The following is a 15,323-nucleotide window of genomic DNA, read 5'->3' as shown; positions in this document are numbered from 1 at the left end:
TTTTTTGCTTCTCTCTGTAGTTGGGTGAGAATTTAACGCCTGAATGTGTGGCAGATATCAGAGGCCATGAGAGGAAAACCTAAGGATGAGTCAAGTCACCGCTGGGAGCAAATAAGCCTGAGAAAGCTGGGTCCTTTCAGGATGCCGTTAGCCCTTGCACTGGGCAAACATGTGCTCCTCCGCAGCGGGGTTCCTCCGCAGTGGGGTCACTCGGCCTCCGCGCGGCTGGCATCCACAATGCTGCCATCCCGTGCACTCTGGGATGTCTGTCAGCATCCTGGCCAATGTCCACTAAATGCTAGTAGCACGCCCTCCCCATTGTAACACCAGAAACGTCTCCACACGTTGCCAGGTGTCCCTTGGGGGCAAACTTTCCCCAGTTTGAGAACCACTGCTGTCGTTCTGGGTGTGAGGTGATGCGTTTCTTCATTTAGCCTTGTATGGTGGCATAGCCTATTCCGCCCTTAACCCATCAGAGCCTATGTCCTCCGAGGGCTGATGCGTCCACACTTGTTTCTTGACAGTAAAGGTGTTTGTAAAAGATGCAGAATGCCTTGTGCTGATCTGCACCCGTGCCGTCTGCATCGGCGTGGTTCTGGCTGGTATCAGGTTTTTATAGAGATATTACAGAGGATTTTCTGTCTCCCCATCTGTGCAGGTCTTATCCTAAGTACAGGACCCCATTGCATTTCTGCAGAGGTCATGTTCTGCCAGCACGCGCTTTGTGCCAGCCACGTGTTCTGCCTCTTGGTTCCCGGTGTCCCTGGCCGTTTTATAGCTGCTGCGTTTGGGAGACAAGGGCCAGCTTTGGGCGTGAACCAATCTGGGAGAGCCAGGCTTTCATGCCTTTGTCACTGTTCCTGTGGGCATTATTAGCGGCCCCTTCCCTCCTCACCACCGAGAGCTTGTTCTTTAACTGTCACCTGCTTCTGTGCAGATAACGTGTCTCGGGGACAGGGGAGCAGAGGCAGAGCACAGAGGAGGACGACCACGGTCAGACCCTGAGCAGACTGAGCGGGCGGTGCCCCGCTGGGAGTTGTGTGCCCGACTGAGACTGAATTCCATTCCACTCTGAATTACTGGTGCCCCGTGCAGATCCCACACTCCCGTGCCCCAGGCGCTTGTGGGCCGGTGAACTGAGCACTCTGGGAGGACATGTCCCACGTCCTGAGCTCTGAGCAGCCCCTCTCAAACTGTGGAAGTATGCTCAGGACCTCTCTAGAGAAGGCTGCTCGGTGCAGGAAGGGGTACATTCTCATCTGAGCAGGCCAATTCTGTTCTAGGTGTGAATTTTGAAGAACATTGCGTTCTCCTGGAGGAATTTTTGGGACGGAAGCCTGTTTGGGATTTGCAATGAGATTTTTGTCCTCAAGATGCTCTTCTCTTCCAGTTCTGACTTCCATGTAATAGGTTTTTGGTTGGTCGGTTTGTTAACTATATCATTTGCATGTAGATTAAAATTTGTTTAAGCAAAGCAAAAAAAAATTTCCATAGACCACGTTTAAAGTATCTTCATGGCGCGATTACCTTTATTATGTGTTCTGGTTTGTGATCGTAAATTCTTGAGTATTTCAGTATCTCTGCATCATGTGTGTTTCAGAGTTGAGAATATGTTCTGTAGGGCGTGTTTACCCCACACATTCATTTCCATGTGTTTTACTTTAGAATTCAGTTGCTTTGACCACCCGCCATTTTCCATCACTTCTGAGCCAGTTGGCCCCTGGGCCACCCAAATACAGTGATTCCCTTCGGTGAGCCCGTTACATGCTCGTCACCAATTTTTCAAATCTGTAATCCTCCAAAGTCTGTGCCATTTAACCCCTTTTACTGATGAAGACACTGACGCTCAGACTTGCTGGAGGCCTCCCAGTGCTTCAGCTCAGCCAGGGCCACGGCCCACGTGGGGTGTCAGAGTCGGGTGTGGGGGGTGAATGTCAGAGCGCTGAGCAAGTGCACTGCCGTTGGAGAAGAATAAAACGTAAGTCTGGAGACATGGCAGGAATGACAGCTAGCCACCTAGAGTCTCTGTGCGGAAAGACAGGGAAAATTGGTGTCAGTGCTGAGAGTGGCTTTTAGAACCTAAATGTTGTAATAAGTTCGGAAGGGAAAAGATTAAAGAGCGGTACTTGAACATGTGTGCTGTAGCTTGTCCTCTGTGACCTAGAATGTCAGTTCCCGGTCATCTTAACAGGGAGATCGAGGGACCCTGGCGCTCTTGCCGCGCGTGTGCTCGCGCATGCGCGTGCGCGTGCCTGCGCTGTGTTAACCCTGACGCTGGGGAAGTGGAAACGGAATGAAACCCCGAATGAGTCAGCCCCTTCTTGAGTCTAACCCACATGACCAGCCAGTGAGTAGGTGACGGCACATTTTCTGTGTGAGAAGACGGCGCGTCAGCATGGTCAGGCAACTCGTGACAAGACTGGACAACCACGACAGGTGGGGCCCGCCTCAGACCTAGGTCCGGCTCGTGCAGGGCCTGCGCCCCCATCGTGTTCCCCTGGCGCTGCCTTTCTGTGCTTTCTCACAGCTGAGACCAGCAGAGCATCCCTCCACAGCAGAGCCAGCCAGCGGCACTGTTAAAAACGAGTGTGTGAGCCTGCCGGGCCCAGAGCTTCAGCAGGCTGCCCTTCCCACGGACGTTTGGGTAGTCCCAGCTGCGGGCTGGCCCCGCGCACCTGCGCCTTCGGCTCTCCGTCTGCGCATGGCCAGCCCGGCAGGTGCGCATGCGCAGCGTGAGGTGGTGCCCGCCCAGGCAGCGTGGTATTTGCCCAGAGAATGTAAGTTAATATTCACTACAACACTATTCAAAAGAAATAAAATAATTTAAAGAAATTTATAGACGAAGAAAACGTATTCTGAAACCTCTCTAACTGGTGTGGAAGGTTGAGTTAAGCCGCACGCCCTGCTGGTAGCTTCACTGCAGGCTGGGATCACGGGACTTGGATGCTGTCACCGTGTTGGGTTGGCTGACGGTGCAGGTTTGCTGCTAGTGTTCAGCAGTCCTGTCTAAATGCAACGCACAGATAGTTCGGTCAGTGACCTTTCTGAGAAGGAAGTGCCTTGTTTACAGAGGCGTGAATGAGTGACAATCCCCCAATTAAACAAAAGCTGACCTCACTTGCTACCAGTGAAAACCCAACCTCCTGCAGTGGCTCTGGGGGCCTTGAAATTTGCCTGTTTCTTCAGCCGTCTCTTGCTATTTCTCCGCCCCTCCAAGCTGTCCAGGTGGCCAGGTTACTGCCTGTCAGGTAAAGTGCGACACCCGCCAGCGGTACTCGGCCTCCTTTAATGTGGGAAGTCCTGGCCAGTCTTGTTATTATTTCAGTGTCTGCTCTGTTTTCATTTTTTCCGGAAGGGCACCGTTGCTGTCCCTTAGCAGATACTTAACGAGTGTTCAGGCTCGTGCCACCTGGCCGGTCTTTCTTACTGTATACCTTGGTGTTTTGTGGCAGGAAATGAACATCCTTGTAAATGTTCCTTGACTGACTTCCAGAAGGAAGATATGCCGGTGTTTTACCATGTGCTTGATGAGAGACATGCTTTTAAGTTGGCGTGCTTGACGTTTCTTTGGAGACAGGCGTCTGGCATTCCTAAGTCAGCATTCTCGTTCTGTGTAAGAGCAGGTAGGGGCTGTCTCTTCTAGACAGGAACTTTTAAAAGAAACATTTAAAATTTCATTTTATAAGCTAAAACATTTTTAATCAAATAACTCTCCCCACCCATATTGTGATAAAAGACACATAACATAAAATCTATCATCTTAACCATTTTATGTAACAAAATGTATTGAATCAGCTTTTGCATCATTTTAGTTGTATAAAATTACTTTTAAGTCTGTGGTGTACCCTTTTTAAATTTGTCATCATGTTTCTTACATAGACCCATTCTGAATCATGCCGAGCATCCTGGAGGGTATCAGACTGTCAGATTGTGTAATGTCAGAGTGAAACACAGACATCGTCTTGGGTGGGGCAAAGTAAGACACTTCCTGGTCTCTGTTAATGAAGCTCAGATGTGGTTCAGACCTTTTTTTTCAAACTTGTATTTTATTGTTTTGTTTTAAGGTCAGCCTGTTGAGCCCATGAATACAATGAAGTTAAAAATACTGTCATTATATCGTAACTTTAGTTCAAGGAATGTTGTTAAAATAGCATATTGTCTGAGTGAAATAAATAAGGAAGTTTAATTTCCTGTCACGTTATAATTTTTCCTTTCTGTTTAACCCATTAAAAAGTGATTTTGAAAACATGGCCCATTTTCCCTTCCAATTCATCTGTTTTCCTGAGATAATTTATTCAATAGTTGTAGAAAAACATTTCTTATTTCTTTTTAGTGTACATTGTTTTTATTCATTGTTTAAACTATACATATTATGATCACTGGCCAGTCATGTTGGGTTTCTGGTTTCCTGAAGAATACAACCCAAACAACGAAATGTCCCTGGAAACGTTCACTGCGCTTTTCTCGCGGGACAAGGGTCCTCCCCAAGCCAGATGCTGGGTTAGAGGCTGGAAAGCGGAAGGCGGCGTCGGGGTGGGACTCCCTGAGCTGCCTGCGGTTCCAGCTGGGAGGGGCGTGAAGAGCCAGTGATGTTCAGGCGCTCGAAGGTGGGGCTCGGTTCAGGTGGCGTCTTGCTAAAGAAGGGCTAAAACTCACAGTTAGCAGCGTCCCTGAGTCCCTTCAGAATCTGTTAAAAGGAGTCCCCTTTTCTCTGGTCAGGAAGGAGTGTGTAGTACAGTCCAGCATGCAAACGTCACTCATGGTTCGTGTAGATTAGCTGACAGGAACAGTTAGCAGGAAACAGTGTTCATTTCTTTTTTCTTTTTTGGCAGCAGTAAAATACTCATAAAATTTACCATTTTAACTATTTTTAAGTGGACAGTTCAGCGGCATTCATTGTATTCACATCGTGCAGCCATCAACACCATCCATCTCCAGAACTTTTGACCGTCTCAAACAGAAACTCTGTCCCCATTCGACACCAACTCCCTCCCCACCATCCCCAGCCTCTGGCACCACCATTCTGCTCTCTGTCTCTATGACTCTGACTCTAGGGACCTGGTGTGAGCGGAATCATACAGTGTTTGTCCTTTTGTGACAGGCTTGCCCCACCTAGAATAACGTCTTCAAGGTTCATCCGTGTTGTAGCACGCATTTGAGTTTTAAGGCCGACTGACGCCCCGTTGTGTATGTACCACGTCTTGTGTATCCAGTCACCCTGCCATGGGCCCTCGGGTGGTTCCTGCCTTTTTGGCTGTTGTAAATAATGCATGGTTGTGCAAATAATCTGTTTGAATCTCTGCTTTCAGTTCTCTGGGATGTGCACCCAGAAGTGGAGTTGCCAGATCGTAAGGTAATTTGGTAAACAAATCAAATGTTTAAATTTTGAGGAGCCGACGTGCTGTGTGTTTGCAGCCGCACCATTTTTCACGCCCAGTGGAGGTGCGCTGCACTGCGCTGTTCTGAAACCTCCTAGGCCAGGGCTGCTCTGAGTGGAACATGCGCTTTTCCAAAAGCAGCGGCAGCTGTGGGCGTTAGGCTTGACCTCACCTCTCGGGGGGAAGGCAGCAGGACCCCTCCAGTTTCCTACCTAGAAGCATCGTCGAGAGCCTGGCAGTGGGCCGGCCCGTGGGCCAGGTGCTTGGCTGCCGCCCGAGGCACACGAGTCGACAGCTCACAGGTAGAGGGGCCTCTGGATCAAGGGTGTCTGACTGAGGAAGGCCACAGGCTGAGCCACCACGCTGGGTGGGCTCTGAGGGAGGTGTTCACCTCGTGGCTGTGTGTTAGCCCTCAGTCGGGCTGAAGGAAACGTCTCACAAAGGTGGACTTTCAGGGAGCCAGAATGGGGGGCTTCGTGGTGTGCCTTACCGCTGACCAGAGGACCGGCTTTTCCTACTGTCCCACCGGGGAGCTGCTCAGAGCCTGCTGGTGATGGCGAAGAGCCCGCGGGGGATGGTGAAGAGCAGGCTTTCCTTAATGGCGGCAAGAGTTGCTTATGCGCCCCTTCAGACAGGTTCCCATTCAAGATGCTACTGCTCGAGCAAAAGGAGTTTTTAAATAAGGCCCACGACCCCATTTCCTGCGTACTCGGCACTCAGGGGCGAGCAGCTCAGTCTGGGGAAGTCCTTCGGTTCCAGAAGTGTTTCCAGCTGCCACCTGGGAAGCATCTTCACCCGGCGATTCTGATCTCGTCTTCCAGCTTGCAAAATGTTCTAGAAAATTTTCATTTAAGAAATAATACTTTCCCCCTTTAATCTCAAATATCAATTTGAGAAATAGCATCTTCACCCGGCGATTCTGATCTCGTCTTCCATCTTGCAAAATGTTCTAGAAAATTTTCATGAAATACCATTTAAGAAATAATACTTTCCCCCTTTAATCTCAAATATCAATTTCTAGTTATCTTTTCCTCTGTCTTCTTAAAAAGACATTTTAGGTTCTCCAACTCCACCTGTTATTATATGCAGATTTTCTCCAACTTCTGTGTCTCGGATTTCTTACTAGATTTGCGGTTTACAGTTGATTTACTTCCAGGTACAACAGTTGAGCCTTTCCTTTCTAATACCATTTCTGTCTTTCTCCTTAATGCATCTAACTTGTGTCCTTGTTTGCTTTTCTGACAATGAAGGGCGCTATTAGTAAACAACTGGGTTATAATCAGTTCTTTAAAAGATGCAATGCATTTCTCTCCACTAAATCTTGTGCTTGATTTTCAGTTTGTCCTTAGGATAAGACATAACATTTGTTGATGGTTCACTCCATTCCAGGCACTGTGCTAAATTCTTCACATGTGGTCACTCATTTTATTTTATTTTATTTTATTTTTTATTTTTTTTATTTTTTTACTTTTGCAGCAGAGGAACTTTTTTATTCACCTAACATCAGAGGAACTCTAAGTATCCCAGGCATGGAGGAACATGAGGAGGAAGTAGCTAGCAAAACCTCGTGTTACGGGTTTTGTTTTGTGTGGTTTCGCTTTCCTTTCCATTGATTATATGGATATGGAAGCAGAACTTCTTTGTCACTTTGCTGCAAACTGTCTAGAGTGTATTATACATAAATCAGTTCTTCTAAGAGCGCTGCTCACAACCAAAGCCAATGTCATGGTGTAAAGCATAGGGAGACATTGTCGGAGTGAGGGTTGAGGGGAGACTTGCTCTGTACAGAAGTGGCTGCGGTATCCATTGTTCCCTGTTGAGCCCTTGTGGTCACTCATTTTAGCTTGCAGTTGACAAGTGGTGGAACCAAAATCGGAGGCTCTGGCCCGAAAGCATACACACTTAAACCAGGCGTTCTGATAGCCTCAGTCCTGTTTAGCCTCAGTTTTGACACATGTGAAGTGTCAGGCTCTGTGGGAAGTGTGTTAACACAATCATTATGACCTACGTCCTATTTTAGTCCCATTTTTAATGATAGAAAGGTACAGAGGGGTTCAGTATCGTAACCGCCCCCACAGAGCAGGCTTACGAGTTCTGTCTGGCCAAATTCTGACTCTCGGCGTGATGAACTTGATCCGTGATCTCTGGGTGGCTGTGCTCTACACCAGAACCTGTGCGCTTTGATCTAACTTGCCAATCTGATGGGTGAGAACAATGGCATTTCCTGGTAGTTTTAGTTTGCATTTTTCTTATCAAGAAGGGTATCTTTTCATTTTTCTAACTACTGCCCGTTTATATCCTCTGCTCTTGCCACGTTTTCGAACCAGACAGCTTCTTTCATCACTGGGTGCCTTTTCCTCAGTAGGCAGAGTCCTTGTCTCAGATGTGCCATGTTCGTGTTGATTCACCTGGGCACATACAGAGCAGAATTGATGCCACGCTGCTAGTCACAGCCTCATTTCTTGGTTGTTTCTTTTTCTTTTTCAAATTAAAGTAAATGGCATAAGAAATTCAGATGAGAAAGAAATAGCAACCAGCTCCTTTATTTGAAACAAATGGTTGTGGTTCATTGTAATCACATTTAAAGGAGAAGAGGTGTGTGTATCAGTCAGGAGAGGGAGGGTTAAGTCCTGGTAACAAACAGTCCCCAGTCTCTGGTTTTTATACCATGGTTGAGTTCTGCCTTACTGGGTCAGCAAGTATTGTTTGCTCTAATTTCTCAGGGAGTCAGATTGGAACAGGCTCCATCTCAACCCATGTCTGCATGAGCTAAGTGCTGGGAAGAGAGAACCTGACGAGGTTTGAGCTGTCTTCTAAAGCCTGTGCCAGAAGTGACATGTATTATTCCACTCATTTCCCTGGCCTGAGTGAGTCTACCTGCCACATCTAGAGGGGAAAGAAACCAAGCACTTGTGAATCCCAGATGACCCACTGCAGGGAATGGGTCACCTAGTTTGCACCTCAAATAGTAGATGTCCTTAGAATACACAGAGCAGTCTACGGCCATGCCACCCTGAACATGCCCGATCTCGTCTGATCTCGGAAGCTAAGCAGGGTTGGGCGTGGTTAGTACTTGGATGGGAGACAACCTAGGAAGACCAGGTGCTGTAGGCGTAAAAAAAAAAAGAAGAAGATTACACTGAGCAAAAATGAGAGTTGGTAGTGACTTCAAAAGCGAAAGCTCTGTGCTGACAAAAATAACAGTTTCGCTCTCCTACTCTTGAATCACGGAGAAAGCCCACGGCCACATCAGTCAGCCAGCCGAGTCACAGACATTGTTTTCTAAGAGCCATGTCTTCAGGACTGGCCAGGAGTTGGTACTTGTTGAAGCTGTTGTGTTGCTATTGTACGTGCTTTTGATATGTTTGAAAATGTCCGTAATAGATGTGCCATTTCCTGTACGTCTGCCACGTTCATTTCCATTCTGCTGCAGCCATCTGTCCGTCTGTTCCGATCCTTCATCACGGCCTATGTTTCGGGTCACCTCCTCAGTTGTTTGTTTGTTTTTACATAAGCTCGTTTAAATATTTTCTTGGCTTTCCCTTTGTTTAAAGATATCAGACTCTTATTTTTAAGATAAGAGTTTTAAGATATTTCTTGATGACCTTTGGTTGTATCTGTTTTGTTTTTTGTTTTGTTTTTTAAGGTGTGATTTTATTGAATTTGAGAGTTCTATTAGACCACAGGCTTCTGGTAAAAAAACATTCTTTTCCTTCTCTTCCTTTTACCTCCTCCATAATCTCAGTATTTTGGAGGGGATGGGGTAGGATCATATTGTTTGTTTGTAAAAATAAAGCTCTCATGCCCCTAAGACCAGATGGTCCAGGGCTCAGCGGTTCTGACACATGGACAGAATGCAGTGGGCATTGCACATGTCTGTGCCATTCTCCAGATAGCTCGCTTTGTTGTAGGCATCGTGCAGAGCGCGGAAAAAATAAAAAAAACGGGGAGGAGACAGACCTGCTCTGAGCTCCCTGCCACCCAAGTCAGACCCTTAGGCAGGTAATCATGAGAACAGCGCTGGAAGTCAGTGACAGGTGTGCACATGGACCCCAGTGGGGGAGGACCATCCTGCCTGCACGAGATGGGTGCCGAGCTAAGTCTCCTGTGAGGAAAAGGAGGCAGGCCACGGGGAGGAAGGACGTTGGGGCAGAGGGGTTGGGAAGGGCAGACCGGGCAGACCGGGCCGCAGGTGGAGCTGAAGCGTTAGGAGACAGGAGGGCGGAGCAGGCAGGAGTCCCCTGCGGAGGCCTTGGAGTGGCTTTTAAGAGAGGTGGACTTTGCCCTAAAGGCTCTCAGTAAACATTGGTGTGGGTTATGTGTGTGGGTTGTTCCGCCTTAATGACAGACACTTGATGTAGCAAGGTTGAGTCACAAGGACCCACCCCGCCACAGTGCCTGATACCTTGAGGGATAGCACTGGCCCACTCACACTCCTGGTGCAGCAGACACCCAGGGATGCTTTGGCACAGACAGGGCCTGTGTCCTGCTTGAGGACGGGACTGTCGCTCCTTGCCAACAGGCTTCTGTTTCTCCTGCGGGGTTAGCTGGTGAAGGTGCCAGGAGTCACAGTCTAGAAGTGCCCCCTGTCTCTTCTGGGGCTACTGTCTGCTCAGATCCACGTGGCCGTGAAGCCGAGCTGAGAGAATGATGGGGAAATTCAAGCTTCTTTCTCTCCTTGCGGAAACATCCCGAGGCTTCCGTGGCTCAGAGAACAGGGTCGTCTTAGGACGGGAGGTCGCCTGTCCTGATATGCTCCATGTTCCGCCTCGTCTGTGAAGACTGGAGGCTTTCCTAGACGGAAACACACGGCCCTCACCTGCACACGGGTTCCCATGTGTGGCTGAGAAGCTGGCCTGATGGTGACAGAGTCACTTTGAGGAGGACAGTCTTCCTTACTCTTAAGTCTAGGGCCCGCCTCATGCCCAGCCTTGTGGGGCGCCTCCCAGCACCCACGTCCCCGAAGCCTGGCTCATGGTCCCCAGGCCCTCCCGCACAGTCCTGTCCTGTCTCGTTTTTTACAGCCCCACTGGGGCCTGCTGCTGCCTTCCAGCCCGGCGGACTTACTCTCCATTGTAAATATCACCAGCCTTCCTCATGGGTTTTTCCTTGTGTTTTCCAGGCTCTTCAGAGCAACCTGAAGTATTCCTTGTTGCCCAGACGGCTCATTATCAGCAAGAGGCTAGCTCAGTGCCTGCATCCTGCTCTGCCCAGTGGTGTGCACTTGAAAGCCCTGGAAACCTATGAGATTATCTTTAAAATTGTGGGGACCAAATGGCTGGCCAAGGATTTGTTCCTGTACAGGTATGACAGCTGCCCCATGGTGTGATTTTTTTTATTACTCAAGTAATCCATATTTCAGTTCACAAGATAAGCGAATGGTAAACAAGCAAAATTCAGGGGGGTGGGGCAGTCCATCGTGAAGCCATCCCGGGAGGTGACCGGCTCCACCCGTGGGGGTCCCTCCTCCCAGGCCTCTCGTTAGGCAGCAGTGTAGTGTGCACATGCTGCTCTTCGCTGGCGGTACGTCGTGACATCTCCCGTGTGGATGGCTGGCCGGTCACCTGGGACTTGTGATTAGGTGTCTCATTTGTCCCCCCGCTCCCTGTGTTCTCCCCCAAAGCTGTGGGTTGTTCCCTCTCCTGGCGAACGCAGCCATGTCGGTGCGGCCCGTGCTGCTTGGCCTGTATGAGAAGTACTTTCTCCCGCTGCAGAAGCTGCTCCTGCCCAGCCTCCAGGCCTTCATCATCGGCCTGCTGCCCGGTCTCGAGGAGGGCTCAGAGATCTATGACAGGTGGGTCGCAGCCGGTGCTGCTGGCTCTGCCGCTCCCGGGCGAGTGGGCCGGGCTGCTTGTCTTTATGTCATTCATTGCTTTATAAGAAATGGGAAAGAAATGCAGAGACACGCGGAGCAGGGGACGCCATAAAGCGGGGTCGATGGTCCACATTTCTGTGGTGGTCTCTGCTCGACGAAGTGCTGTGTTCTCTGGGCAGTACCTCCGTTTACAGGTGAGAGAGCACAGGTGAGTTTCCCAGAGTCACACAGTCAGTGGGCAGCAGAGTTGACGTTCCAGCCCCTGCACACATCAGATTCCGAAGTCCTTCTTCCCAGTGAACTAGGCTGCTTCTGGTAAAAACGCAAGGCCGGGTTTCATTCCCCAGGAGGGCTTGACAGGGGCTACTAGGCAGACAGAGTAGTTTGATAAATCTCAGCAACACTGGGAGAAATTTGTAAAGCTGACATGCGTAAAAGTGCAGGCAGGTGTTTCGGTCGCTGCTTGGGAACGGGAGAGAGAATACACCACTCAGACCACTGCGCGTCCAGTGCCCTGTTCTTCTGGGGGATTAGGACATAAGAACGCGTTCTGAGTGATGCCGCGGTGCTAACCTCCGTCCACGGGATCTGTGCCCGGAGCTCATGCACAGCCCGACTGGCAAAGCGAAAGCTTTGTGCTTGTAGACGTTCCCACTCGATGATGCACACATCGCTCGGATTTTCCGCCTGACGCATCCCCAGCCGCACCACGTTTGCCTGTTGTGTTGGCTGCGCTTCGAGGGTGCGAGAGGGGGAGGTGGAGTCAAGGAGTCGGTCCAAGGCCTGCTTGGGGTCCTCCCCGAAACTCAAGGGAACCGTAATCAGAATCGCTTGAGGGAGTGTGGCCAGTGACCAGGGTGCTTTAAATCACAAGCTGTGCTGGGATTCGACAAACTTAACCAGAAATTTGCACTTCAGCCATTTCCATCTTTCACATAGAGTGAGTGGGTGGAGCTTCCATTCCATCTGGCAGGTGGCAACGCCCCGAGAGTCGAGAATCGCTGGGGTCCCTTCCTTAGGAGGCGGAGCCTGTCTCTGCTGTTTTCAGCCTAGCACCAAGCCCTGTGGCTGTGGCACACGGTGAGGCGCAGCAGGCGTGTGGGTTAGTGAAAGGTCACGGTCACGCAGGGGTCAGCAGGAGGACCTTTACAAGATTCTGTCACTTGACTCCTAGACCCAGGCTCCTTCTAAAAGTTCTGGCCCCTTCATGTTTTCCAAACAGATGCGTGTGCAGCTGTCCAGGCGGATGAGGAAGGATGGAAATAGTAGGGGTTTGGGGTTTTGTTTTGTTTTTGGTTGTTGGTTGGTCTTGAAAAGATTAGCATTCTGGACACTAAACTGTGCACATTAATTTTGAAATTTTACAACTGAGGTGATAAGAGTAATTAGTAGTGGAAGGTTACTTAGCTTTTAACCCCGGTTAGCTTGCTCTTTACCTGGCTCTGCACAGCTAAGTCCTGTCAATGATGGCCATCTCCTGAACAGTAGCATCATGTAAATTATTAATATCTGTTAATTTTCAGAATAGAAATGAGACTTAAAGCTACATTTATTTAAAGAGAAAAACTAGCTAGTGTTCTCTGAATATTGAAGAGGGGATAGCATATGTGGCATTTCCCAGGCTTTGTGACAGTGGAACCCCTCTTCTGAGGAACTGCTCCGTGGCCGGTGTTCAGCGGGCGCACTGGGAATTCACCCCTGTGAGCGGCGGAGGACGTCATGGTGCGTGCGTTACCTAGACGGCGGCCTTCTCGTGGGAGGGGTCCTGGAGCACTCTGGGCTCCCTAATCTGTCGCCGTAGGCGTCTCTTCCTAGTTCAGGGCTGCCTGTCTGCCTGGCTTACTGGAGCTGCAGCTGCCGGTGGTGCTTCCGCCACAAATTAGGGCCTTTGCTGCATTGTTTTCAGAGGTGGCAAAGATGAGCTCTCTTGGTTTTCTCAGCCTTGGTAGAAGACCGTTTGGTACCTTCAGCCACTTAACCGTTCTGTGTGCTTTTTCTAAACACTGGGCTGTTACTCATGCCACTTCCTCTTTGTTTTCCCCGAGACGACGAAACCGTGCATCATTTGCTACAAATATTTCATGAGACAAAAAGACTCAGACTAGTCTTAAGGAGAACAAAATTCATTTCTAATATAAAAATGAATTTTTATATGAAATCTGGTAGACTTTTTATATGAAATCTGTTTGTATATACTCAACTGCTTACTGAGAAATAAGCCAAAGACAGTTTGGGTTATAATAAGAGGGAAACAGTGGCGTTCATCCGACAGTTTCTTCGCATGCCGGCTGTGTGCCAGACGCTCACCTGACGCTAGGTGAGCGAACAGGGCCGACGCAGTGGCAGTGGTGGGCGACGTGGCCTGAGCACTGCTCTGTCCTCTGTGCTGTGTGTTTGCATGAGATGCTCACATCTCCATCTTTCCCACGTCTCACGGCAGAGAGCAAATGTGCACAGAGGTTAAAGCGGTCCTGGGGACCACAGCCAAGAAGCAGACAGGATTCAGACACCAGAAACCTGAGCAGACCGGCGCATCCCACTGGGCCAGTCCTTCTGCAATTATTGTCAGTCGTCTTTGTGTATTGGAAGCATGTGAGAAAGGGAACCCTTTCCGATTTTGAGTCAGATCACTCGTTAAGCGAGATCCCTTTGTGGGGATTTGCCTCTGCTGTTCTATTGATGGAGGCTGTCACCCGGCCACACAATTTTTGTCTTCATTGTTGACAAGGAAGGTGCCCTAGTCAGCTGCAGGTACAGCACCGAGCAGAGAAAGGCCTGGCCGTGGTCAGCGTCAGTGGAAAAACAAGCCTTGATCCACTGATGACACTGCTTCTGCTAAAGGACACACATGAAGTTGATGACGTGGTGTCATAGGAGCAAGACCTAGACAAAGATAAGGTATGAGTAAACATTGGCATCAGCACGAGAACTTCCCGGACCGGGAGCCCGTGCGGAGGTGCTGTGGGCAGGGACAGAAAACACCGCCCCAGGCTTTACGGCACTTGCACTGGAGTGGGAGGTCTAGGCAAATATGGTCTCCAGCGTTTCTGAAGTCAAATGTCACATTTTGTCTGTGCTCAGGTTGGGAGTATCTTCATCATTATTTAAGTCTCCAATCAGTCACATCCGCCTTTTTTTTTTTTTTTTGACATGTTTATGATTCTTTATGCTTCTGTATGAAGCGGCTGACCTGCTCATCCCCTTTGGTGGCGGAATCGTCCTAAAAGTAGCAAGGCATCCATGGGGAGGCCAGAGGCAGAGATGGACTTAGTGCCACGGTGATACAACCAGTCCTACGCTGCCTGTTGGCCAAGAAGCCGTACCTCTCAGTGACTGACATGTGTTTTAGCACATTTAGTGTCAGCGACAGTGGCAGGTGGACAAAGACACGAGGTGGCAGCAGCTAGATTGGTGGGGACACTGGCATTTTCCCGGCCGGGGAGAATGAGCTGAGGCATGAAGCAATCACAGAGACACGTGGGGAAGGAGCCCTGAACTTCTGTCCTCTCACCCACAGGACAGACGCTCTGCTCCTGAGACTGTCCCTGGTGGTCGGCAAAGAGGTGTTTTACGCTGCCCTTTGGGGCAGTGTCCTGGTGAGCCCGTCTGTCCGCCTGCCCGCCTCGCTCTTTGTGGTGGCCCACATCAGCAGGGACTTGCCGGGCAAGGAGCAGAAGTACATGCTGGGGACAGATTACCAGCTCACGGTGGGTGCTGTCTCTTCACCGGGGCGTGGGGGCTGGCTGGCCCGGGACACGTGGGCACCGGTTGTCACTGGGGCAAGGGGGCTGGCCAGGCACGCAGGTACCGGTCGTCAGCAGGGCATGGCGGCTGCTGGGGTATGTGGGCATCGGTTGTCACTGGGCTGCAAAGGGACATCAGGGAGCAGAGAGAAATGGAGTCAGAGTGCGTAATGATGAGTTATCTAGCCAAACGTGGAGGCGTCATCCTGCAGGAGGAAACCCATGATGGTGGTGATCACTTTTAACATATGCATTATGATTTGCATATTCAAATGAGCGCTCACACCCATGGAGGGCGCACCTCATCAGCTCTGCGCTTAGCTGCAAAGGGCACGCGGATGCTGACAGCCTCGCACAGACTGCTGCTCTAGCTGCAGTCTCGTTCCC

The 15,323-nt window shown here is 49.8% G+C and overlaps 1 protein-coding gene and 1 pseudogene across 1 annotated transcript in view; both read left to right on the top strand.

Moving 5' to 3' along the window:
- DOPEY2 (dopey family member 2) overlaps positions 1 to 15,323 on the top strand; it is a 79,425-nt gene that overhangs the window by 10,526 nt on the left and 53,576 nt on the right. The window contains exons 2-4 of the mRNA XM_025050184.1: positions 10,501 to 10,682; positions 11,002 to 11,172; positions 14,711 to 14,900. Coding sequence (XP_024905952.1) covers positions 10,501 to 10,682; positions 11,002 to 11,172; positions 14,711 to 14,900 — 543 coding nt within the window. The remainder of the gene's footprint in view (positions 1 to 10,500; positions 10,683 to 11,001; positions 11,173 to 14,710; positions 14,901 to 15,323) is intronic.
- Positions 8,374 to 8,492, top strand: LOC112483791 (annotated as a pseudogene).

The sequence above is a fragment of the Pteropus alecto genome, unplaced genomic scaffold, assembly GCF_000325575.1.
Source record: "Pteropus alecto unplaced genomic scaffold, ASM32557v1 scaffold97, whole genome shotgun sequence".
Classification (NCBI taxonomy): Eukaryota; Metazoa; Chordata; class Mammalia; order Chiroptera; family Pteropodidae; genus Pteropus; species Pteropus alecto.
This window is presented reverse-complemented; position numbering and strand designations above follow the sequence as displayed.